Genomic DNA, 27,141 nt, shown 5'->3' on the forward strand with positions numbered 1-27,141 from the left:
TCCTACAAAAGTGAACACATAACCAGAAGTAAATCTCCTGGTATGCACATGCCCTACATAATCTGAATCTGTGTAACCAAGTTCACACATGTCTCCTCTGCCAAAGCAGATGCTCATATCCTTGGTACCTTTCATGTACCTCATGATGCATTTGACTGCCTCTCCCAATGCTTCTTCCCTGGATTCACCATGTAACAACTCCCACTGCAAATGCAATGTCTGCAGGTAAGGCAGATGCAAAGAGAACATCATCATCACTGCTCTGAGTGAGTGCATTTATCTCCTCTGCCTTTCCTTTTCCCTTGTCCTCCCCTGGTATTTTCTTCATTCCTATTTGTAGTTCTATTGGCATTTCTCTTCTTTTCTCTCTGCTCTCTTTTCAGCAAAAAACAATCCTTTTTGTAGTGTCCCTTTTTATGATAGTGATAGCACTCAATGTTGCATACACAACACTGGATTTGCTACGGGACTTCCCTCTTTCTTGGGACTTCTCCCCCCTGAACTGAGATCTTCCTTTTTGCACACTTGAAAGCTACATCCTGCTTGTTGCTCCATAGACTTCTGTCTAATTTCCTCAACCAGCAAGCTTCCAACAACATCATCATAATGCAACACTCCACCACATGCGAAGTTGCTAATAGCCATGCAAAAAGTATCCCAAGAAGGCGACAAAGAGCATAGAAGGAATATTGCCTTTGTCTCCGAATAATCTTCAGGCATCTTCTATGCCTGAAGTTGGCTAAAAATGATACTGAAATCATTCAAGTGTTTAGCAATGGAAATACTTTCCTGCAACTGCAAAACTGAAATAACCTCTTCATGAGGTAAACCTTATTGGAAGCTGTTTCCTTTTCATAGGTATCACACAACTTCTTCCAAAGGGATCTAGTAGTCTTTTCTGTGACTTCTGTAAAATAGACTATTTCAGCAAGATACAGTCTTATTGTAGACCTTGCCATTGCATCCAACTCATCCCAGTCTGCATTTGACATGTCTTCAGGTTTGGCTTGCAGCCCTCCCAAAGGCTTGAGTTGCTTTTTTTGAATCAGCACATCTTGTATTTCCTCTTTCCACAAGGCGAAGTTTGTGCCATCAAACTTCCTGATGCTGTAAAACTCTTTCTAAGTTGGAAGAGGAACCCATACCAGTTGTGAGGATAAAGGGAAGCGAAAGACAAGAGAGTGAGGGAGCAAGAGCAAGAGAGTAACACACAGGTTTTTTTGGTGGGTGCTGAATCACCCTTATCTTCTATGTTTTCATATATTTACTTTGAGTATTGTATACATGACTAGGGTTAGGGCACAATGACCTGTATCCTTGATGAAATGGTACCTGACCTCAATGTGTTTGGTCTTTGCATGAAAGACCGGATTCCATGCAAGATGAATAGCACTCAAGGAATCACTATGCAATGTCGGTACTATGGTATGAATCGCCAAATCTCCCACTAGCCGATCAAGCCATATCCTTGCAACCCTTTGTGGGGCTGCAACATACTCAACCTCTATGATGGTAGACAAAGCAACGCACTTCTGTGCACGGGACATCCAAGACACTGCACCTCCTGCAAAAGTGAACACATAACCAGAAGTAGATCTCCTGGCCCTGCATAATCTGAATCTGTGTAACCAAGTACACGCATGTCTCCTCTACCAAAGAAGATGCTCATATCCTTGGTACCTTTCATGTACCTCATGATGCATTTGACTTCCTCCCTCCCAATGCTTCTTCCCTTCCTGGATTTGCCATGTACCGACTAACAACTCTCACTGCAAATGCAATGTCTAGTCTAGTAGCTATCATAGCATACATGAGACTCCCAATAGTTGATGCATAAGGAACCTTGGCCATCATGGCCCTCTCCTCATCGGATTTGGGACTGTCATCCTGACTGAGTTTCACATATGGAGGCAATGGAGTACTCAATGCCTTCCCCCCCTCCATATTGAAACGCTGCAAAACTTTTGTGACATACTCCTTCTATGAAAGCCAAAGGAGTTTCCTATTCCTGTCACGCGTAATACGCATGCCAAGAATGTGACCTACATGTCCCAAATCCTTCATATCAAAGGCCTCATGTAACTTGTCCTTCAAAGCATCCAGCTCATACGCATTCCTGCTACCCATTAGCATAACATCCACATATAGAGCCAAAAGAATAAGGCTGTTATCCTTAGCCTTTTTGGTGTAGAGGCAGTGGTCTACTTCACTCGTGAAACCCTAGGACCGTATGAAAGCATCAAACTTTTGGTACCATTCTCTAGGCGCTTGCTTCAGCCCATAGAGACTTTTCAGCTTGCATACCAAAAATGTTCTCTGCCCTTTTCCTCAAAGCCTTCCAGTTGTGCCGTGTATATCTCCTCATGCAAATCACCATGCAAGAAAGCAGTCTTGACATCCATTTGCATAAGCTCCATATTTTCTGCTACAACAAGCATCTAAGGGGGTGGTCATCTTCACAACCGGAGAGAAGATTTCATCAAAATCCACACCCTTCTCTTGTTTGAACCCTTTAGCAACCAAACGGGCCTTGTACCTAGGCAGATCACCACCTATCACCTTCAGCTTGTACACCCATTTACATGGCAACACTTTGTTACCATTTGGAAAAGAAACCAAGTCCCAAGTCTGATTTTTCAAGAGTGAATTCATTTATGATTGCATGGCAGACTCCCACTTGCGCTGATCCATCCTTATAGCAAGAAGGCTCCCTGCCCGCAATCAATGAGCATGACATAGTCAACTCTTGGAACAAACCTGTCACACACTCTAGTCACTCTGGTTGACCTTCTCAAGGGCATTTCAACTTGCTGTCCAGCCTGCATATCAGCCATATTTGGCTCACTATTTTCACCAATGGATGGCTCATCATTTTTCCTTGATTGTTTGCCTAATGGAGTACCTAGTGGCACCATTTCCTGCACGTTCGGTGCATGGACAGCTTGCGGTCTACCTACAAGTGCAGGTGGATTTACATCCTAGAAAGTAACTTTCCTCATTTCCACCTCCCTAATGGGTGTCTTATGCATCCACTTTTCATTGAAAACCACATCATGACTATGTATGATTTTCTTTGCTTCTGGATCCGAGAGACGGTAACCCATCTCTCCACTATCACCATAACCCAGAAAGATGCATCTCTTTGACTTCGGAGCTAGCTTCCTTCAAAGCTCCTTTGGCACGTGTACATATGCCTCACACCCAAATATACACAAATGAGAATAGGAGGGCTTCTTGCCACTCCATGACTCTTCAAGAATGCCACCATCCAAACTCTTGTTTGGTGATCGATTGATCACATGTACAAGAGTTTTCATTGCCTCAGCCCAAAATCCACCAAAGAGACATGCATGTGAAAGCATGGCACTGCATTCTTTCCTGAATGGTGCGATTCATCTTTTCTGCAACTGGATTCTGTTGTGGCATACGACGAGACGTGAGCTCCCTCTTGATCCCACGTGTATTACAGAATTGCTAAAATTCACGCGAGACATACTCTCCACCATTATCTGTCCGTAGGCATTTGAGCTTTCTACCAGACTCATTTTCTGCTAAAGCTAGCCAATTTTGAAATACCTGAAACACATCACTCTTTCGAGCGATAGCAGAAGCCCACAATTTTCTAGTTGCATCATCAATAAACGTGACAATATTCAGCCCCTCCTAATGACTTTGTAGGCATGGGACTGCATACATCTGAATGCACCAAATCAAGCATTTTAAGCTCTTTCTTTCCTTTTCTTTTATGGACTGATCTAGTTTGCTTTCCATACAGAAAGTGCTCACAAAATTCAAAATAAAAAAAACTCAGAAGAGGCATATAACCCAAACGACAGAGTTCTTTCATTCCATTTTGGCTCATATGGCCTAACCGGCTATGCCACAAGTACTTGGCTGCTCGGTTATTGCTACAACATGATCAGATACCCCTGATACATGCAAGGGATAAAGAGTCCCACGCTTAGCACAAAACTAAAGAACCCTTTTGAATTTTCCAACTTTGAAAACTAAAGGTGGTCTGAAAACCAGCATCATCAAGCTGACCCATTGAAATAAGGCTTTGAGTCAGCTTAGGCACATGTTTGACATTTTTCAAAAGAAAAACAGACCCATTTGCAAAGGAAAATTTAATTTCTTCCACTGCCACTATGTCACAAGCATAGTCATTTGCAAGATGCACTGTACCTTTCTTTCCACTGTCATAAGTGGAGAGCCATTCCCTATGGGGAGTAACATGAAATGAAGCACCAGAATCCAAAATCCAATCCTAGGCATATGCATCATCAGCAGCGGTAAGTAAATTTGTAGGTAAGGTAGATGCAAAGAGAACATCATCATCACTGCTCTGAGTGATTGCATTTATCTCCTTTGCATTTCCTTTTCCCTTGTCCTCCCTGGTATTTTCTTCATTCCTATCTGCAGTTCTATTGGCATTTCTCTTCTTTTCTCTCTGATCTCTTTTTAACAAAAAACAATCATTTTTGTAGTGTCCCTTTTTATGACAGTGATAGCACTCAATGTTGCATACACTGGATTTGCTACGGGACTTCCCTCTTTCTTGGGACTTCTCCCTGAAGAACTCAGATCTTCCTCTTTGCACACTTAAAGCTGCATCCTGCTTGCATTAGGACCTCAATGGAAGGCTTCTTGGGCCCTTTTATTTGGCAGTTTAAGGAGTCAAACCTTTTCTCTTAAGAAGAAACGTTTTCTAATTAGAAGCTTCAAAACGGCTACTTTATTCGAATTTGAATTTTGGGGAGAAAATGGAATTTAAAATCTAGCAGACAAAACCATATCATGTAACGTATCTATGGAAAGCTCTTGATGCGTAGATCACGGATCTATAATCTCCGCTCAAATCGGAGCTTGTATGTAGAAGTTATGGAGGTCTGAAAATTGTAAAATTGCCTCCCCCCTTTTTGGGAAAAAAAGTGCACCCTTTGACCACTCTTACACCTCTCTTACAAACCCAACATTTCAGTCCACATGGCAACCCCCATTTGGCTATTCCTTAATCACCTTGATTAGGCTTGGGCAAATTAAAGGGCCCAAGAAGACCCCATTCACTTCCTAATGTTGCTCTCCATAGACTTCTGTCTAATTTCCTCAGCCAGCAGGCTTCCAACAACATCATCATAATGTAGCACTCCACCAGGTGCAGAGTTGCTAATAGCCATGCAAAAAGTATCCCAAGAAGGCGGCAATGAGCATAGAAGGAATATTGCCTTTGTCTCTGAATTGAAAGGCATCTTCTGCCTGAAGCTGGCTAAAAATGATACTGAAATCATTCAAGTGTTTAGCAATGGAGATACCTTCCTGCAAAACTACACTTTTTGCGAATGCACTGCCAGGAACTTACGACTGCGAAACGGGCCTCGAAATGACCTCAGATTGAAATTTTGAGCATAACAAGGGCTTCGCCCTTGTTTCAAAGCATATACTGGTCTCTCCTGCACCGCAAAGGGCATCTCAAACGGAGATTGTGCACTGCTGCACCTCCGACTATGCTTCTGCAGAGAAATGTTTCCAAATTCGTAAAAGAAAAGCAAACGAAGCTTCTTTTACCGAATTATCGTGCTCCACCCAAGCTCTTCAGTGCATACCAAGCTCTGATACCAATTGTGAGGATACAAGGGAAGCGGAAGACAAGAGCAAGAGCAAGAGCAAGAGCAAGAGAGTAACACATAGGTTTTTGGTGGGTGCTGAATCACCCTTATCTTCTATGTTCTCATATATATACTTTGAGTATTGTATACATGACTAGGGTTAGGGCACAATGACCTTTAACCCTCACAGGTACTTGAGGACAAGCGTCTACAGCTTGTCAAGGTTCATACAGATGAGAACCCTGCGGATATGCTGACTTTAAAGAGTCTACCTAGTCAGTGGTTTGAGTATTGTCGCATTTTGATGGGCATTGGCTAATATGTCCACTAGGTTTCCTCACTTAAGGGCACATTGCCCTTTAAGTGGGAGGTTGTGAGAGCTAAAGGTCATTGTGCCCTAACCCTAGTCATGTATACAATACTCAAAGTATAAGGGTGATTTACCACCCACCAAAAAACCTGTGTGTTACTCTCTTGCTCTTGCTCCCTCACTCTCTTGTCTTCCGCTTCCCTTGTATCCTCACATCTCCTTCAATGACTTTGATGAGCCGTGACCTATAAGTCAAGAGCAAGTGAGTGGTCCAAGAGACATAACGGCACTAGCTTCATTCCTGTCAATGGAAGTAAAGATGCCTATTGCAGCATTACTACGAGGTAACCCCACCTTATGGAGAGATCTATCTAACTCGATGAACGATCGTATTGGAGCACCAGAGACTCCTAAACCAGAGAAAGGAGAACTTCAGGATGCTAAGACCAAACTTCCTAGAGTCCTTGTGAACAAGCTAGGGCAATATTTTTAGAGTGATGACACAAATGCAATGTTACCCATAACCACATTTGGGCATAGAATTACCGCTATTATTGATGGAGGTGCAATTACCGCTATTATTGATGGAGGTGCTGGCATTAAAATTTATACTAAACAATGTTGGGAAAAATGGGGTTGCCTAGAGATAGACAAAACTCCCCTTGTGGTTTAATTAGCAGACGGTGCAACCACTAAACCCATGGGAGTAGTCAAAGATGTTCTCATCATAAAGACAGTCGGATTTGCTGGGTGGCCTTTGTTGTTATGGACTTTCAAAACCAACCCAACGGATATGAAGTGATTTTGGGAAAACCATTCATGCGACATGTAAGATTGGTCCATGATGACTGGCAGGTGAATATTATTTATCTAAGGCATAATGGACATGTAATGAGAGTACATCTTCAGACTGCGAAAGCACATCCCCTGGCTGGATCTATTCGCAGCTGAGTCGAATTTGACTGAAAGGTCAGCATCCCTCAATGTGTTCCAAGCATGTAACTCCAAAAGAGAGGACAATGATTATGATAATCTCTGGTATGCTCCGCTTCTAGAACCTGAGTTCTCCCAAAATTGGATGCATGTTTTAGCCACTATTGACATGCCAGAAGATAGAGGTTTTCAAATTGCGGTTCCAGGATTAGATGATGAAACGCTAGTGGTACTCCTGAATACGATTAGCAAATCCAATTCCCATGAAATAAAAGATGGAGTTGCTAAAGTGAACTCTGATCTACATTGGTTGTCATATATTAAGGCAATCAAAGCCCAGCCCACAAGGAATTCACTTGCAATTGGGGTACTAGACTAGAATGGGTAATGACACTACTGCGCAAATGGAAGTAAATGCTGAAGCGAAACCATTAGAGGACAAGCCTCAACTGGCTAAATCCAAAAGAACAACCAAAAAATCCAAAGATCCCCTTATGGACATTAAGGTCGAAGATGACGATGAAGAGATAGAGGATCTGAGACAAGTGCCACCGCATTATAAGGCACACACGATAGAAGACCAATGATGGAACAGGCCAAGTGAAAAGCGGAAGATTGGGACCAAAAAAGGTTAAAGAGGTTAATTTAGCCCCAAAGGACATGGAAGCTCAACTTTTGTTCATTGCATATGACTTAACCCAGGAACAAGAGAAGTCACTAATTTCTCTCGTGCTAAAGTATAAAGACTACTTTGCATGGAACTATAAAGACATGAAAGGAGTTTCATTCTATATCTCCTTCCACATATTTAATGGCTCCCGCTATGAAAAAAAATCATAGCTCCACAGAGACAAGGCCGATCAAAATTCTTTCACCACACAGATATTTTTTAAATATACCAAAGAAAATTCCTATGGAGTTAGAATTTTTATACTTGGTGTGAATCGAGGCATTTGTCTGAGAGAAGAAGAAGAGGCTAAGGTCGCCATGGGAGCTTGTTAGAGATGCAGCTGCAAACTTGTTGTGAGTTGAGAGTTTCTGTGCTCGCGTGATGATTAAAGACGTATCTTTGTTCTCACGATGGTCATCACCACCTGTTGCAGCCTTGGGGGCAGGCGCAGTTAAGAAGGTCGCAACCATCATTACATCACGTCTGCACAACAGGTAAGGTCCGCTGGAACAATGCAGCCCCCTCGCTCGCCAGCCAACCGCCCTATCTGCCCCTAACAATGCGAAATGGCTAGCAGCCCCCTCGCTCGCAGCCATCTGCCCTATTATCTGCCAGGCAGATTGCAACCGTTGGCCGTTGGAAATTAGAATGCAAAGAATAAATTGCAAACTGGCTAGCAGCCCCCTCGCTCACAGCCATCCGCTCGACAGATTGCAACCGTTGGAAATAAGCAATAGTTGTGGAAATTCTAAAGTTTAATAATATCCTTAGTAATTCTAAGGTTTTCCTATTATGCCTCACAGAAAATTAATGAACAAACATTTTTCACTCGTTATCTGCCCCTATTCAAGACAACATCAAGCGCAACAAGCTAAGAAGGTTGTTTACCAAGCAACTTTTGCAATCCCAGGGTTAGTACAAGGATAACAATTGTAGTAGTTCTATAAGATTTATGTAGTTTTCAACTAATCATAAGGATGTTGGGAACCTCTTCATCATTATGGTTTTTCATGTTGGATCTTTCCACCTACCTCAATGATGTTGAGGACTCTCTTTCTTCCCTAGAGGGTATTCTTGTACATATTTTTATTTTCAAAATGATATAAAGTTCACATCTTTTTAAAAAGTAATACAACTTTGTGAATTATTTGCAAACAAGGGGAAGAAAACAAAATTCTATAACTCAGAGGTTAGTATTAAGTGATGTTTTTTTAATATCATGATTCAGCGGTTTCCAATAACGATTGCATGGGTTACATGTGGCAATCATGCATGGAGTGTTCTACGTAGATGGTCTATTCTGAAAATATAAAGGGAACTACACGCTTTTTCTGTGCGCTAAGCTCTATCGAGAGCTCTCGTCTCTAAGCTTGTCTCTTCGACTTGCCTTCCCTCTTGCTTGGGCCTCGACATTTGTACTCGGGATTCTTGTCTTATTGAGCTCTCGCCTTTGTTTTCTTGATTACATCACTCTTATTCATGCTCTCGAATACCTCTCAGAGATCTTTTTCATTTAGAATCAACTGTAGTCTTGAGTATTTTCATGCTTATTGAGCAATATTGGTATTTTAACGTTAAGTGTTTGCAATATATTCATTTAGTATAATTGGAAGCTTCTCTCAACTGTGTTGACTCACATGTAATATCTCTATAACAATAAATATCATAAAGTTGATATGCAAAATTTGTGAAGTTCTCTTGCATGTACGTGATGAGGCCTTTGAAATCATCACGGGCTCCCATTATTGTGGCTAGGACATCTACTATCTTGTTAAACACTAAGGAAAGCTCCTCGTCCCTATCAATTAGTGGAGTACGGGAGAGAAAATCATGGAAGGTGATCTAAAACAATCCATGTGAGGTGGTTGTTTTGAAGGAAGAAGACCTATGGCTATATGAAACTAAAAATGGGGAAGTTTTAAAGGTAGAAGAACTATGGGTTTGCAAAACTAAAAATGGGGAAGTTTTAAAGGTAGGAAAGGTAGAAGAACTATGGGTTTGCAAAACTAAAAATGAAAGTGAAAGTGAAGTAGCTTGAAACCCTATATATACCCAAACATTCTAAAAATAGAGAAAAAAAACAGTGCAAACTTTAAAACTTTAGACATGAAACCAAACCATTGCAAACATCAAAATAAACTACACCACTATTTCCATTTCATGATATAAGACTTGAAAATGTGAAAGTCTATGCCACATTGTTTACTATCTTCAAAAATACAAGAGGGATAAAATTGACACAATGTAGGCACTTCTCTGCACGCTTGCCTACCTTCTTACCACATTCAAGGTAAAATGAAGGGACTCAGACATCCATGAGACCAAACGGGTGTTCGTACGCATCCCTTAGAGTCCACTTTGATGTGATGCTCACATTCTTGATATCTCCTAAATCAAATTCAATAGACAAACTTACCCTTGTATTTTCATCATCATTAGAGCTAAGGGGAAGTCAACAGCCATCTTTTTCTTCCAATGCCTATACTGGAGGAAGGATAAATACAAAATTTGGTGGGAGATGTGGTACGTGACAACCACATTATCCATACATGCATGACATTGAAATAGATCACCCTTTTCCTCACCTGACCTGGTTTCCCAATCAATCCTAAGTATCTACAAGGGCATTCTCATTAGATGCTTGCAAGACCACATGGTTTTTATTCTATGCATTTGGATAGCCCAAAAATAATTTTTAAAAAAGTGTAGAGGCATAAACCAAGACAACCTTGCACATTAAGAGCCAAATGTAAACTTCATGGCCATGCCCACATCCTTTGCAATCTTCTCTTGCCATGATTGCGATATTGTTATGTTTAGCATGCTACAATCCATGTATCCAAGTTGTGTTGGTGCAATGCATTCAAGACAACCATAGCTTGTTGGCATCCTTGGAGTAATGTATTTTGCATTATACCAATAGACATTCCTATGTCTCAAAGTGGAAGACTTTTCTCGAGCATGCATTTGCCTACCTAAATCCTCAGGAATGGCAGTGAACTTATCTATGAAGAATCAAGTGGATCCCATTCCTCAAAGTTTGAAGGGAATATATCTACTACAAAAAAGCGTTGTTTCGAAATCAACATCGAATTTCGAAATGGCTCATTACACATAAAGACACTTACACAAAGAAAGACTGACAATGTGATGGTATTTTTTATTAATTGATTGACAAAGACAGGCACATATCTTTCCCCATATATACGTGATGCACCTTTGCAAGCCATCCTTTCTTCCCTTGAACTTCAAGATGCAGCCCTCCACTCATGGAACTGATCATATCTCTTTCCTTTAGGAAGCTTATGTGGACCTTTGGCAGATCCTCTCATAAAAATCCAATCATTCAAGCTGTATGTGGAAGGTATCTGCTCGTCCAATGCATTCTTTGTATTGTGGAGCACAGAAGAAGTCACAATGTTGCTTGGTCTTGTAGTTCTACTCCTACCCATACTTGCAAAGAGGTGACAATAGAAGAAATGGACATGCAAAAGAATAGGGGGCATGTTGGAAGGAGAGTAGCTCCAATAGAGGGAGAGAAGCAGAGAGAAGGCGAGTAGAGGGTGCAACATAAGGTGTAGAGCAGCTGCAAGAGGTGTTGTAGCAAATAATGGAGGGAGAAAGAGTTCCAAAGCAGAAGGGGGTAGAACAGCCAAGTTTGAAAATTGAAGGGAGTGCAGATGGACCAAAGCAAAGAAGGGGAGCAAGCTTGTGTAGAACATGACAAATAGGCACCTAAATGGACCTACTACTATCACAAATTCATTTGGGGGTTGTTTGAGGGAGGTGTACATGACAGGAGGGTCAACCATGGGTGAGGGGGGCGATGGTCCCCAATGTAAGAGGACAAGCTAATAGGGACTATTTGTAGGTATGCCCACCCTCCACCTCAACATGGCATTCCCCACATAAAGGAGCACTCTCATCGGTACACCTCAAGTCCCTCACTAGTCCATTGAAATTAGGAAACACTAATTGGAGGCCTTTTGAGATCCAAATTTCCCCTAATGAAGACAAATCTGTAAGCTTAAGACCTACCATTTCTACTACGAGAGATTTTATGAGTAGGGTGCTACTACTTTTTAACTCCAACTTTGGAAATCCTTCATCAGTGATGTAATTTCCTATGTCCTTGATGAATAATTGTGTACCTTGTTTATCTCATAAAACTATAACTGCGACTTGACTTTGAAAAACTTCAGAGAGGCATTTGTTTTCTTTCACTAGAAGAGTCTTGTCCTCCTTAGTCTCTAGCTCTTTCAATAAGGCATCCTGCCATTTCTCACCTAATTCCTTTACCTACATAGCAAATGTTCCTTGATCACCTCCGTGAGAAGAACCTTGAGAAAGGGATACATTTCAATCTCTATTATCCTTAAGAGTTTTTCCAACTTAAACCAAAATGAAATCCTTATCCTTCCCAGTCTTCTTTACAAGGCAATTGTTACATCCTTGGATTAGAATTACCCTACTCATCTAATTGGAGTTTATGCTCATGGTTTGCCTAACTGCATAAATGCTATGATGGGTGTGAATTTCCTAGTTATCTTTCATTTAGAAAGTTGACCATTGCATCATGTGCTCCATGTTGCGAAGCTATCTTTAGGAAAAACTTACATCACGGTTCTTCTTATCTTCTTAGATGGAACGAATGACATATAAGTCACGTACATAAAAATCCCTCCGAATTGCACTCTTCCAATCTATGAGGCATAGGGGACTCTAGTCCATGCATGATGATGGACACTCCCATCATGTACCCCTTATATTAGATGGTGGTTCCTTCCCAAGAAGGAGAACACATAACATGAAAGCACGACACTTAACATGTAGAGACAAGAGGGGTGAATCAATTGTCCACTTATCGAACATGTAGGTGGTTTTAAGAAAATAAAAAGGAGAACATTCACGTATTTCTATAAGGAATTTGTTTCTTGATGATGTGAAATGAGGCCCCTCATAATGGGATTTTCCATCATGTACATCACTTAGCCATATAGTGGCCTCGTCATTAGACCTATTCTGAATAGTGGCCTCGTCATTAGACCTATTCTGAATAGTGATTTCTCATGACATTGAGTCACCTTCAGAGGCTCTTTCCATCTTAGATTCCTCTATATGGACAAAAGGACCATCCCTGATGGTAGGGCCCAATCAGGAGGACCCCACCTCGAGAGAACTTTATTAATGATTGCCAAGGAAATTTCACAAGAAACATCCCCAATTAAGAACACCATTGAGTTCAAGATCGGCCAGGTAGTACAGCTAAGAGGAAAAACCTATATGTGGGAGTATGTGGGACACACAGTGGGCTACAGCGGTTGGCCTTTTATAGTTGAGTTGGCCAACTAGTTGGGACGGACCAGTCAGCCCAACCCCTTCTACAAGTCAGCCCATCTAGAGGCCCTCCTCCTCAGCTATAAAAAGAGGCCCTTTCCCCTTTACAAGTCATTCAAAGGTACTTTAGGAGACTCAATTGGAGAGGAGACCGTGGCTATTTAGGACCAACAAGTGTAGCAAAGTTGGAGCAAATCCTTAAAGGAGATTGGACTAGCAGAAAGGTTCCCCCTTGGGCCTACACTCGAGAGGAGAAGGAGGTGAACTTGTTTGAAGACAAATATCATTTTGACCAAAATTGCCAAAGTTGACCAACAAGACTTTAGTAAGCCTCCACAATCGATCTGGACACTAATTTGCATGGGAGGAACTTCAAGAACGGGTCTAGAAACTAGGTGACTTTTTTCTAGGAGAGAGATTGAAGGCCTTTGTAAAAGCACCTAAAGATAGATTTTCACATTTGGAAGAAGGAGAGCTTGAGATAGAAGAAGATTTATAGCAACAAGGAGGTATGAGAGGCAATGAGAAAAGAGCTCCAAAGTGAGATTCTAGTAGAGAGAGAGAGAGAGAGAGGAGCATGTCAGAGCAGCATAATCTAATAGAATCTAGTTGTGGTAGAGGGTTTGGGAGATCCATGGAAATGAAGGAGGCCCTCCTTTTACAATGATTTCTTGTTTGGGATCTAACATTGTTTTCCTCTAGTTCCATCTAGTTATTTTCTTAGTTTGGTTGCGATCCATCCAACTTAGTTTTTCTCTAGTTACATCTAGTTACGTTGTTAGTTTGGTTGATTATTCATGGTTTTGGGACATTGGCATTGTGGAACATGGTATTGTGGGGTCATGGTTTTGGTGGAACATGGTTTTATGCAAGTAACTAAGTGTAACTAATAGTTACACACTTTGTTTCAAGTAGTTACACACTGAGTTTGTTTCTAGTTTAGTTCTTTATGTTCATAGTTTGTTTCTAATTTAGTTCTTTATGTTCAAATTAAGAGTCTAGATCTAATGGTGCTTCTTCATTGTGATGTGACCTTTAATAAGCTCCTTTTTTAGTCATCTCAAAGGCTTTCATACAAATGTAAGCACATGGTTGTAACTCATTGTGCAAACCTCTTATTTGAGATTTGATTTGATGACTTCTTTCAAGGCCTTAATATCGATGGTCCCAACTATTCATGTGAAGCATGAACAATCATAAAAGTGGTTTTCCAATGCTTGAAATTTTTACATTTGTCACGTATCATCTTGTAAAGCCTTCATGGTTCATCCGTCAATGTTCTTTGATACCTACCATGTCAAAACATGACTAGCACCACATGTTACTATTAGTATCTTGCCAATATGCTTTCATTGGCATAAAGACATCAATCATAACTCAAGGAAATGGTCAGAAAGACATCAATCATAACTCAAGGCAATGGTAAATACATTTTATTTACCATTACCTTGAGTTATGAATGGTTAACCAACGATAAACCATTCATAACTCAAGGTAATGGTAAATACATTTTTTTCTTACCTCTTGGTCAATTTCGATCATGTATACCATTTGTAGGTATCGTAGACATGCATTCAACATCATTCATCAAGATATTCATGGTTCATCCATCAATGTTCTTTTGTACCTGTCATGTCAAAACATGACTAGCACCACATGTTAATATTCGTATCTTGCCAATATGCTTTCATTGTCATAAAGAGATCAATCGTAACTCAAGGCAATGGTAAATACATTTTATTTACCATTACCTTGAGTTATGAATGGTTAACCACGATTAACTAATGGTAAATACATTTGTTTCTTACCTCTTTGTCAATTTCGACCATGCATACCATTTGTAGGTATCGTAGACATGCATTCAACATCATTCATCAAGACATAGTCATCAAATTCATCACAAGGATCTTAACCCTGAGTTACATGTGTCATACCTCATATGGGCTTTCCTATGAACTTGTCATCATCATCATCAGTCCAAATGTCATGGGGTTGGTTCTCATCATCATCATACAGAAGCATCTACCTTTCTTTAATCACAGTATGGAACCTAACCATAGTTGAAAAGCTTACATGATTAACCATAAGTTATCATAGTTACCTAATTTCTAACAACAATTCTTTAGAGTATGCCCACATTGAGCATAGTACAAATATATGCAGCAGGCTACAACCAAGCCACCCCTCCAACGAAGTGCTTAGTACAAATACTCTCAGGAAGCTCATTGGCAAGATTCATCGCTACACACACCTAAGGGTTAATAGGATTGAGGAAAGGCTCTCTCTCTAGAGTAACAACTCTTCCGAAAGATTAACCTAGACATTAAATCTAACTAGAGAAAGAAGGAAGGTCCAAAATTCGACCCACACATGCAAGACCGTTAGCCTTGCTCTCTAGTGAAAAAGAGAGGGACCACTTCTGAATATACATAGGTTGATTTCTAATAGTCCACAAACCAACACAAGGACTACAAAAAGAATTACTAAAAACCACATCTCTAGAAACCTAATGCTTGTTACTATCAAGCCCTTTTTCAACCAATTTTTCTTAATTTAGTTCTCTAAAACAATAGAGGGGGACCAAGAACCATGGGCAAATGCAACTATGGCATGGGTTAACAACCACTCATTCAACAGAATCAGAAAGAATGTCTCATCAATAAAAACTATAACAATCTTACTCTTCAAAGTTGATTTAACCCCTCCATCTTTGATAACCTCTAGGACTCCTTCAAGTTTTCTTGATCCATCTACACTTGAGGACGATTTTGTTGCATCTACTCCTAGGGTAGGTTTCTGTGTCAACTCTCCTAAAGTCGGTTTCAATGAGATGCCTGATGTCTTTGAGAATTTTCCATTCTACCTATTGCTTCTCACCTTTGGCACACCCTAGATGGAGTTCTCCTTATCATTGACAGTGTGATTGCTAGAGGAGTCCACACCTCCATATTTTTAAGGCTTTTCTCGTTGTCTCCTCCATGGAAATGATTGGGGGTGTGGGCCTCTCCATTTCTCTCACTATATCTAAGGGACTATTGGCAAGAGGGAGAAGAGGAGGTTGTACCCCTTTCCCTTGGATGGGGAGGATGGAAATATTTTGTTCATAGCAAGCACTACTAGGATTGCCGCTCCATAGCCTACATACACCTTTGAATTTGATGAGGCACCATGTAGAGGTGAGCAGGTGGCTAAAGATTTGAGTTTGAGTTTGCAGACTTAAAAATTGGCATCACTTTCATAGTCCAACCTCTAATCTTTTGGGCACCTTTGACATGGTATATGATTTGTCGATCAACCCACTATTACCCACGTACACACACACAAACTTAGTTCATGGAAATAGCTCCAACTTCCAAGAGATTATTGTAGCCTTAATACCTCTTCCCTGTAGCCTTACAATCACACAATCTTAATTGTAAACCATTTGTGTAGACTTTGAAGGAAGCAACATGGTTTTCCCTCAAAGTAGTTGAAACAATGCTTATAGGCAAATTTATATAGCTAGGAATAAGTAAGATGAATTAGTGGAATAGTAGATAGCTAGGTAAGTGAGTTGTATACTTCAAGGTTTGTGCTACATATGTGCGTATGTGCATTATACAAGTAATCACAATATTTAAGCAGTGCATCAATCTTTGACTACAAATTCATTGTTATGACCTTACTTGGCGACAACACTCACATATATTAGTATCTAATATACTAGGAAGAGGTGCGTGCTTCCATATCATCAAGATGCTCTTCCAATGATGAGATATATACATGACATGTTGACAATCATTTAATAAGGATACAACCATTCTTTACTACAAGATATGGTATATTCTTATGGCAAACAAGTTGCATATTACTATTTCATGACACAACACAATGAACTAATTATATGTAACACACTTGTATGCATGACACAAAGCAAAGTTATCGAATTTATCTTGGCCTCCTCTTAAAAGATGTATTCATACATAAAGAAAATCATTCACTCATAAAAAATAAAATTTTGATGATGGGAAGACCCCTAAGCTTCTTCCATCATTGATGGCTCCTTGCCTAGAGACTTTATTCCTCAAATACCATCAACTCCCAGAGGTAATGATCTCATTTTGTTAACCATAGATAGATTTATCAAGTAATCTCATTTCATTTACTACCATATGTTCAAAATTGGCTCAAGGAAGGTAGTGTTAATTCATGAATACTTCAAAGAGTGGAGACAAAACACAAGCCGTCCAAAGGTTCCAAGGGATCGAGACACAAAGATAGACATTTTCACCAATGCCACTTAATTTTCTACACACATGCCTCTAAATATACAACCAATTCCACCTAAAGTTACTCAATCATACCTCATAAACTACCTCAAAGCTTGGATCACGTCTCTCTCATCACTTTCTTAATAAGCACTCTCACACACAAATGCACACTCATCACTTACTCTATAATTCATGAATACTTCATCATCGAGTGGAGCACAAATTCACTCACACACAAATGCACACATCACTTCCGTTATAATTCATGAATACTTCATCATCGAGTGGAGACAATACATTGGCAATCAAGAGGTTCCAATGGAACGACACACGTTGATGGACATTTTCACAAATGCCACTTGATTTTTTATACATATACAACCAATTCCACCTAAAGTTACTCCCTTAGCTTGGATCACTTCTCTCTCATGTCTTCCTTTATATGCACTCTCTCACTCAAATACACAACCAATTCCTCCACACATGCCTCTAAATATACGACCAATTCCTCCTTAAGTTATTCAATAATACCTCATCCTCTTTTACCTCAAAGATCACTCATCTTTCATCGCTTGATTTATAAGCAATCTCTCACTTTCACACACATGCCCAAGCCACACAAATTTGCTAGATTAATGTCAAAACCCTTTTTTGATCAAGCAATCCTAGACTTTGCCTCATTGGATCCCTACACCTAGCCCCTTTTTCCTTTACTTTAGATGGACCAAGACACCTTAATATGATGTTCCTACACATCTCATGTTGACCAAACCCAAAAGTCAAATCATAAAGGTATTATCTGTAAGCCTCTATAACCAAACTCTATAACCAAACCCCATTGTTCAAATGGGCTATGAGTTAGCCTAAACTTCGAGCACCTTAACTATAAGTCCCCCTCCCCACACGTAAGGCAAATCAATCATTTTTTCGCTCATAGCCAAATTTGCATTATACATCAAGCAACGATAGATCTCCCTTCTACTATTCCAAATTTTGGTAACATAAGCTCCCCCTCTAAAGCCCACAATTGCCACATCATGCTTTATATTGGGCATCTTCCAATCATGCATGTTATAAAAACATGTCATAAAATGCAAAGGATGCTACCATGAAATTTGACATATAAGCTTATTCTCGAGTTTCTATCTCATGATTGTTAGTTACTACATAAATTCTAATGAAATCCAATAAACACATGCCTCTAACGAGGCCCATACACAACGCTACATACCTCATTCAAATACTCACCTAACTACTCACTCATCACTTGTTAACCCCACACACAAAAATTCACACCTCACTCGAAATCCTTAAATTGGCAAAAGATCAATTTCAACATTGATATGTGCCAAAAAGGGCTTGACCAATACACCTTAATATGATGTTCCTACACATCTCATGTTGACCAAATCCTAAAGTCAAATCATAGAGGTAATATATGAGTTAGCCTAAACTTCGAGCACCTTAACTATAAGTCCCTCTATCACACCCCACATAAGGCAAATCAATCATATTACTAATTTTTTTGCTCATAGCCAAATTTGCATTATGCATCAAGCAACGATAGATATCCCTTCTACTATTCCAGAGTTTTTGGTAACATAAGCTCCCCTCCAAAGCCCACAAACATTAGAGTCCTCTATCGCCACCACATCATGTTTTATATTGGGCTTCTTCCAATCATGCATATTATAAACATGTCATAAAATGCGAAGGCTGCTACCATGAAATTTGACATATAAGCTTATTCTTGAGCTTCTATCTCATGATTGTCCCTACATAAATTCTAATGAAATCCAATAAATACATGCCTCTAACAATGAGGCCCATACACAACGCTACACACCTCATTCAATTGCTCACCTAGCTACTCACTCATCTCTCACAACTTGCATCACTCACTTGTTAACCACACACAAAAATTCACCTCACTCAAAATCCTTAAATTGGCAAGAGATCAATTTCAACGTTGATAAGTGCCAAAAGGGCTTTCACGTGACTTTACATTGATGATCAAACACAAGGGGATTATTTCATGTCTTGTCCATTTAGCCAAACGCTCAACTTTAACTAGAGTAAATAGAATAGCCACGCATGACAATATACCTACAAAGACAAAGAATAGGGCGAAGCATTTCACCATGCAAAGATTATAAAACAATTGATCCATTTTTATGAATAGGTCACACACAAAGAGATAGAGATACGATCATTCCCATCTTTATTGTGGGAAAAGACCAACTCCCCCAAAAGGTTCATACATGACCTTTACAACTCACATTACAACCTTGTTGATTCTACACTTCATGTCAGCATTATTTTAAATTATGCATCAACAAGATGACACCCAAACAAGTTTTAACACAAGTTAGGTGTTATTTTTACCCCAGCTCACTCAAAAGCATGACCAATTTGAAGAGTTTGGCCATGTGCATTATCGTACACTAAAAGAAATAGCGTTCTTCCCATCCACCTGGAGCTTGAGCAATTTTCAGACTCGGACATTGAGCATATGCTTACTATTTAAAAGAAAGATCTATCCAAGCTGCACTCCAAGATCACATCCAACCATTTAACATGACTATTGGGAAACAAGAACAAGCTTGGACGACCCTTAGTCCTTCCAATCTAGTATATGACCATATGGATCAATACCGTTGAGATAAGTTAACGTGGTCAGGCATGAGAAGATTCAGCCATTTGTAGACCAAGAGAAATGATATTTTCCCTAAGTAAAATTTGTGAAACATCAATCTTTAAGGTAAGATAGAAAAGCTGGTCATCAACCATGCTAGATATCAATGCTTAATCACCCTCCTTTGCTTTTGCCATATGGATCAATACCGTTGAGATGAGCTAACGTGGTCAGGCATGAGAAGATTCAGCCATTTGTAGACCAAGAGAAATGATATTTTCCCGAAGTAAAATTTGTGAAACATCAATCTTTAAGGTAAGATAGAAAAGCTGGTCATCAACCATGCTAGATATCAATGCTTAATCACCCTTCTTTGCTTTTGCCAAGGCTTTGTTTCTTTGCGTCATCATGTAGGTATACATGTGAGGGCTTCCTGTGAACAGGAGGAAATGCAACAAAGCTAATCACAGACATTAAAGTAAGAAAATGAGCACAATTGCGAGATAAAGCAACAAGCAAACAATCACAAAGAGCACAATGAACTCGAGACTAAGCGTATTAAATCTAAAACATACCAGGAATGTACAATGCTAAGGTACCAAGGGTAGCAAAGTAGTTATCGAATGCAAAGTTCAATTTGTTTGGCATTCTGATGCAGTGCTTCTCGGACGCCTGGAAGCAAATGAAATGGTTAGAACCTCGCCAGAAATCTAGTCTACAATTGAACCGAATTTCCCGCAGAAATAGCAGTAGAAAAGATAGGTTTCTCACTTTGATGTATGGAAGGGCAAAATAAATAAGGCCAACTTCGCTTGTTATGCCAGAAGGATACAACAGGAAAAAAGTACTGTATCTGCAAATACGCAAATTTACTTCGTGAGGGTGCCTGGAACCGATCAAAGTAGTCCAGAGACAAGACACCTCACACGAAACAAACATATTACCGTAGCCACAGCAACCATGAAGGAACGACTCCAAATGCTTCTCTCATCCCAAAGAACGAATACCGGATCATCTACGCAAAGAATAGTAATTCCCAGTGTAAGTTGTAAAAAAAAGTTTCTGGTCCGGCAAGAGTTCCAAGGCAGCAAACCTCTGTAACGGACCAACTCAATACAAGCGAGCTAACGAGAGGATGAGTTCGAGTCTGCAGCCCCAAAACATTTTATCCTTTAGAGGAAAGAACGAAATCTACGGCCTGAGAAGACAAACTAAATCATGTGAGAAATTTTCAAACACGTACCTCTGGAAAGCTCCATAAAATAGCCCATAGGACATAAAGGCGAGATCCGATTTGTGGTAAAGTTGCTGAAATTGGAGATCTTACAATACCTACAAATCAAGAAGCCACAGATCTTAGTAGAATGCACAGTACTCGAATCGAGAAAACAAAAGAAAAGACCTTTCATGCTATGGAAGAACAAAGAACCAACAAGCATGTCTGGAAAAGGCTTACCGACCAGACCGTTGAAAATCTTCGCACCAACGTTTTGTGACGATGGCATATACAAACAAATATCAGAGCCATCTTCTCGCTAGTGCCAGAATTTGACTGAAACAACAGAGCTCAGGCCTACTCTAATCAAAACAAACCACTTACATCCAGCACGGCCGCGGTTTGGGCAAACTGCAAGGGCTTTTCGACGGCGTCATAGACGGACGCGTAACCAGAGGCCCTCAAGGCGTGGATGGCGCAGTAGAGCACCTGCGACCTGGGAGATCAACGATGGGATGAGGCGCTGAAGAAGGGACAAAGGGGGGGGCTAGGGTTGGGAGGACTTACCATCCAAAGAAGACAATCCAGTTGTAGGAGATGAGGTAGAGGCGTTTGAGGGTGGAGAGAAGGCTAGCCATGGCTATGGCAATGGAGGAGAGAATCACATGAAAGCTCAAATTGAGGGGGTAAGTAAGTTGCAAGAATTGAATAGAGTGCAGCTGCCCAGGACATGCACCGCTACACACACATTCATGGCAGCATTAAGTTGGACTCTTTCTCTGGAGGGTGTTAGGTGTGGGTGTTTGAAAAATCCGTCTACCTAGGTAAGGATTGCACCTTCTATTTAAACTCCCCATCTTCATGCACAGGGGGAGTGGGGCACATGTGCTTCAAGGGTTGCTTATCGGAAGGTATCGTAATCACGGGTACATGCTTGCCTGAAGTGTTCTAAACCCCGCCGGATTTGCACATGCTCTGGGAGAATTCTGCGAGGTTGAGGTGCTGATCATGGCATATCCTTGCCTGCCCTTACCTCCAATTGCAAGGGTCTGGACAATGGCGAAAGCATATATCGCGTGAGTGAGTGAAAAACAAAGGTTTGGCCTTGTAATTGCCATCCATTTGCCACATCAGCCTAAAGTTGACGGAAGGGCTTGGATAAGCTCCCATGTGCCCTGGGTGAGAGTGCCAACTCCTAACACTTTGCCTACCTCACTCCATTTTTCCAACAAATGCTTCTAAGTCTTTTTATGTTAGACTTCTATTTTTACTTTATAATCTTGGACTACAAGGATGCAAAAATACTACCCAATTATTTAATCCAATTATACAAGTTTGTTGTGTCCCAATATGGACAAGCTAATCTTGGACTACCTGGACCATTTCTTAATGAGGATGCAAAATACTACCCAATATGGACAAGCTAATCTTGGACTACCTGGACCATTTCTTAATGAGGATGCAAAATACTACCCAATTGTTTGATTCGATTATACAAGTTAAGAGACTATGTGTTGCGTCTTAATATGGACAAGCTCAACAATGGTTGAGAATACATATTCCAATGAGTAATAAACTATCCTAGCCCTAGTTTGAAAGGAGAAGCTTCATGGCTTGGAGGTGTGCAAACCTATGTAACGATAGTGGACTACATGCAATAGGCCTTCAAGGGGTTTTCTATGAGGGTAGGTGCCATCATGGGCCTACCACCCTAACTCTAACCCAAAATTGAAAGTTTGGACCAAAGTATGCCCATGGGTACCTCCATGCCTTACTTACACATTTATAGTGTATAGGAACAAGTTTCAATGGAAAACAACTTATTTTTAGGCTTGTAAGGCTCAAATCTACATCAATCTTCACTCGTTATGAATTCAAAATCATCTTTGTAGATTTGAAAATTTTGCACACCTACACAAACCTACATCAATCTCCATTGTCTAAGCATCAAAATGATCTTTGCATAACGTCATCTAGCATGGGATAATCAATTGTAGTTGGCAGAGTTTGCAAGACAATCAAATAGCACAATTGTGAAATTGTTGCTACCCTCTTCATTTCTATGTTTGGCATGCCCTAGCAAGCCTTAGTGAAGACAATGGACATTTTCCAAAGCTAAAGTTCAAAAAATATATTTAAAGGATTTCTTTTTCCTTTTTTTTTGTTGTATAATTTGCGTATCAGTTGCATGCACATGTGCACCTCCTAAACAAGCTAGTTGACTATTACCTCCGCATCATCATGGTGGTCCATTTGAGCCGGTGTGAATGTTTTCATGTGTGTAATGATTATAAAATGATAATTCTCTCTTAATTGTAGTCCTTTCTATGTGGTAATGGCACAGGGGTTCGTTTGGTTGGCATGGAGTTTATTCTTGGTGTTATTAGTGTACCTGTGGAATTGATTCCTATGGCTTATGATTATGAGACGAAGCTAGGGATGTTTGGTTATAAAATAGCAAATGCGGTGATTCATTGTGTTGTTGTATTTTTGGTTTTGAGATCCTTTGCCTCATCATGGTGGTTGGCTGAAGTGGAATTTTTTGGCAACTCCATGGATACAAGTAGTGGAAACCTCGGATCATGTTCGAGTTTTGTGCAGGTTGTTTATGACAATGCATATTACTTCCTCCTTCATGTTTGTACTTCATTTCTTGCTAGTTTTTACGTTCGTTTCTAAATTGAGGGATACTTCCTACCTCTATTGGGCCATCACCATGCTTTTTTATCCTCCTCTCATTTAGCTCTTTCTTCTTCATATCATTTGATCCATTTCTCCACAATTGTAAAGGCAAAAGGTGTTCACTTTGAGTCGCAAGGAGACACTCGTTTTATTCTACTTTCTGTTCTATTTTCTAATCTCTCCTATAACTCGTGGGTCATCTCTATCATCTCAAAGTAGAGGCATGTCTGGTATGAGTTGTACAAGAAACCCTGTGATGTTAAACATTGACTCTTGCACCAGCTAGCCTTCTACCATGCTTCCCTCTGTTCTAGCTTTTTGTCTTACATATACCCTTTCAAGACCTTCATAAACCATTCCAAGAAAAACATCCACCAGTTATGCAAAGTGCCTACATATGCCACTTCATCAACCAAGTGCACAATTAGATGCAATTGGATGTCCATGATACTCGTCGTTGGAAATGCCTTTTCAATTAAACAGGCAGCTTAGATGGTGGTGAGAATTCTCAAATCCAAAATGGAAGATTTATTGATCTCTTTATATGATGTCCTCCTACATTTATCACTCTCAGTAAGTAATGGAACTAACTTTTGCAACAATGAGAAGGGAAATTAGACATGCCTTTACGTACCCTCTAACTTACCTCACAAATACACTAAGCTTGTTGATGGTGTTTAAGGCATCTTTAGTATTACATCCTTGCAAAGTAATCCAAAGCCTATAGTAAAAATATTTGTAATCAAGTGGAAATAATGTTACTTGTATCATTTTGTGCCAATCATGCAACTTTAGACCACTTAGTTTTCCATTCCAAGTAAAGGCACCCTATAAATGAAAGAAACTAACCATTCATAACATTAAATATTATCAAGGCATTGAAATAGAAAGTGATTAAGCCAAATATACTATTCAAAATATTTGATATACATCAAATGATCATAAAACCAAAAAGCCTTATGTTGTCACCACAAAGGGAAGATGGCACTCATATGATGACAAGAACTACTATGAGATTATTCCATCTACTCTACTACTATTGACTGAGAAAACCACATATCTGTGCTGCTTGACCACTGACTTGCAAAACTCCATTGCCAACTAACAAGTATCAATGCTGCTTTAGAGGTCATGTCCCCACGAGGTGGCCCGTGGGGTGTGTAAAGAGATGAAGTGATTACTACTCGTCGACTTGATAGATAGACTAGCTCTGAAGATTCAATGGTTTCTTCCTATGTAACACACACAGGTAGCACAAACATGCAAATAATGTGTTTAAGCCAATCAACAACAATGAGCGAAAAAACCACTCGCACGCCCGGTCTGGGTTTTCATACCTATAATCCTACACTCGATTGGGGTTTTCATACCCACAATAACACTCTTCACTCATGCCTCTTGTGCTTTTGTCAACACCCATGGTGCCTTTGGTAAAATCACCTTGCCACATGGTTTTGTTCTCGTTTTGTTTTGGCCAAAAGGCTCTTTTCGTTTTCATCACGTTCAAGTTCTTCGGGCTTTTGGACTATCTACATCCCCAATCATACGGTTCCACAAACTTTTTGACACATTTTTTAATACATGCATGGGGTCCAATAGATATGTGACTTTATGGTACCTCCAATAAGGAATAGTGTAAAATATGGAAGATGCATGCCAAGTCGAGGTGTTTTGAATTGTAGACCATGCTTGAGGCACTCCTAATCACTGAATCTCATGAATGGAGGAATAAAAGCTAGCTTTGCCTCCCCAAAGGATGGATCCACTAAATATGGATGGTCCATAGGAAGAAACCTCCTGTGCTTCTATCTTCAAAATATTTTTTGAGTAGTGGATGCACATACTTTCTCCACAATATGGACATGCATTGTATCCATACACTTGGAGACCTATCAAAATTATAGGACACAAGAAAACAGTCTTAAGAAGTGAAAGAAGAACACAATCAATTGCATATCGATATTGATGAATGGGGAGGAACATAATTTATGTACTTGAGCAATCAAGATAATCATGCATGGTCCACATCATAATGCCTTTTACTTGAAAATTATGTTGGCCCTAAGGCTTTGAAATGTCATAAAGTTGCATGCTATTCCATAAACTTTGCAATTCCCCTACCAAAGGAGCTAGATACATATCCATGTTCTTCACCTTGTGCTTGCCAAGCACAATCCATGACAACATCTGATGCCCTTTTTTTATGGTCAACCAAGGAGGAATATTATAGATTATGACTACTACTTGTTAAGATATCAGGCTCAATGCATCTCCATACACATGAGATGCCATGGTGACTATTGTGCATTTATGTAACCACCTTAGGTGTTTGTAGATGTGGTTTGTACATTGCCCATGAATAACAGCTATATGATAGCCATCTTTATGTACTATAGTAACCCGCTTAGTTAGTATGCCACCTTTGGGTTTGGTTTGGGAACCACATATAGGGTTCATCCATTCTTTTGTAAGTGTGTTCTTTTGGCTTTCACAATTAAGAAGAAGAAATTAGTTTTCATCCTCCACCTATGTGTGTTTTCTCCCTTTGTGTTGTGTGAGAAGAAAGGCAAAAGTGAGACTCCTCCCTTCTCTCCCACTCTCTTCAGATGCTATCAAAGTTTGGTTCATGGTAAGGAGCTCAAGGAAGAAACCCAAGTTCACAATATCCTAGTAAGAGGATCAGTGTTTGACTTCCTTTTCGAGTTTTATGTAGGTAGCACAGCCAGAGAGTGCAAGAGTGTACTATCTCAAAAAAATATGCTCTTTGTTGTATTGTGAGAGGATAATATATGCTTCCAACAATGGAAAAGCCATGGTTATTTCTAAAATTTTGGTTCGAGGCCATTTTGGGCCCCCTTTTGATACTTGAAGGTTTATGTAGGCACTAAGGAAAGTGGTGTTTTGGCTATGCAACTAGAGTTTACTGTTCTGTGAAGTGTTGTGATGGAAATTTAATTGTATGCATGTTATGCTAAGATATTGGGAGTGACATAATCCATTTTGTTGCATGTTGATGAGAAGTGAGTATGTGATAGAATACCACTTTCACCAATTGTGTAGATTTTCATGTGTGAGGCAAAAGTTGTGATTTTGCAGTCTCAAATTATTTTTGCAATTTCCTGTAGTGGCATTTGATGCCTTTTTGCAATTTGTGGCTGAGAAATTTGACAATAACAACTTCTAGGCATGGAAGTTTTGAACGATGAAATTTCTTATAAGCAAAGGTTACCTGGGGTACCAACTCAATATATATTATGTTACCACCCTCTTCCAAAATTTAGGGTATGGGGGGACAGGGTTTATATAAAATATGCATGGATTTCATCCAAAAAAATTCAAATATGCAAGGTAAAAATATGAAAATATCAAGGTCCCCCTCCCTCAAAACATAATGTATACCCCCTATAAAATATGCAAGATTTTTAGATTTCTACATATTTTTCATAATATGTGAGGGCCAAGGGGGGGTCTTTTGGATGAGGGGGGTTAAAGTAAAAAATAC

The 27,141-nt window shown here is 39.9% G+C and overlaps 2 protein-coding genes across 3 annotated transcripts in view; both read right to left on the reverse strand.

Annotated features, from left to right (window-relative positions):
• LOC147611322 (uncharacterized) overlaps positions 1-2,834 on the reverse strand; it is a 3,217-nt gene extending 383 nt beyond the window's left edge. Inside the window, exons 1-8 of the mRNA XM_086784864.1 lie at positions 2,758-2,834; positions 2,464-2,536; positions 2,305-2,357; positions 2,025-2,116; positions 1,338-1,564; positions 831-1,121; positions 140-219; positions 1-2 (exon numbers count right to left, since the gene is read on the reverse strand). The exon at positions 1-2 is cut by the window's left edge and continues 383 nt beyond it. Of these exons, the coding sequence (XP_086640990.1) occupies positions 1-2; positions 140-219; positions 831-1,121; positions 1,338-1,564; positions 2,025-2,116; positions 2,305-2,357; positions 2,464-2,536; positions 2,758-2,834 (895 nt within the window). The remainder of the gene's footprint in view (positions 3-139; positions 220-830; positions 1,122-1,337; positions 1,565-2,024; positions 2,117-2,304; positions 2,358-2,463; positions 2,537-2,757) is intronic.
• A 16,856-nt stretch (positions 2,835-19,690) lies between these two features.
• On the reverse strand, positions 19,691-22,032 carry LOC147611323 (very-long-chain (3R)-3-hydroxyacyl-CoA dehydratase PASTICCINO 2A-like). 2 transcript variants are annotated; one of them, XM_086784877.1, is made up of 9 exons: positions 21,525-22,027; positions 21,342-21,453; positions 21,198-21,216; positions 20,985-21,073; positions 20,835-20,888; positions 20,686-20,756; positions 20,513-20,594; positions 20,317-20,413; positions 19,691-20,174 (listed from the first exon to the last, which is right to left on the reverse strand). In XM_086784877.1, the coding sequence occupies exons 1-9, from the start codon at positions 21,593-21,595 to the stop codon at positions 20,101-20,103; spliced, it is 669 nt and encodes a 222-aa protein (XP_086641003.1). In that variant the 5' UTR covers positions 21,596-22,027; the 3' UTR covers positions 19,691-20,100. The 2 variants fall into 2 exon arrangements, with proteins under 2 accessions (XP_086641003.1, XP_086641004.1); XM_086784878.1 differs by lacking the exon at positions 20,835-20,888 and having other exon boundaries at positions 21,525-22,032.
• Positions 22,033-27,141: the final 5,109 nt, after the last annotated feature.

This window comes from Cibotium barometz, chromosome 47, assembly GCF_041138505.1.
Source record: "Cibotium barometz isolate CiBa-2024 chromosome 47, ASM4113850v1, whole genome shotgun sequence".
NCBI classification, from domain to species: domain Eukaryota; kingdom Viridiplantae; phylum Streptophyta; class Polypodiopsida; order Cyatheales; family Cibotiaceae; genus Cibotium; species Cibotium barometz.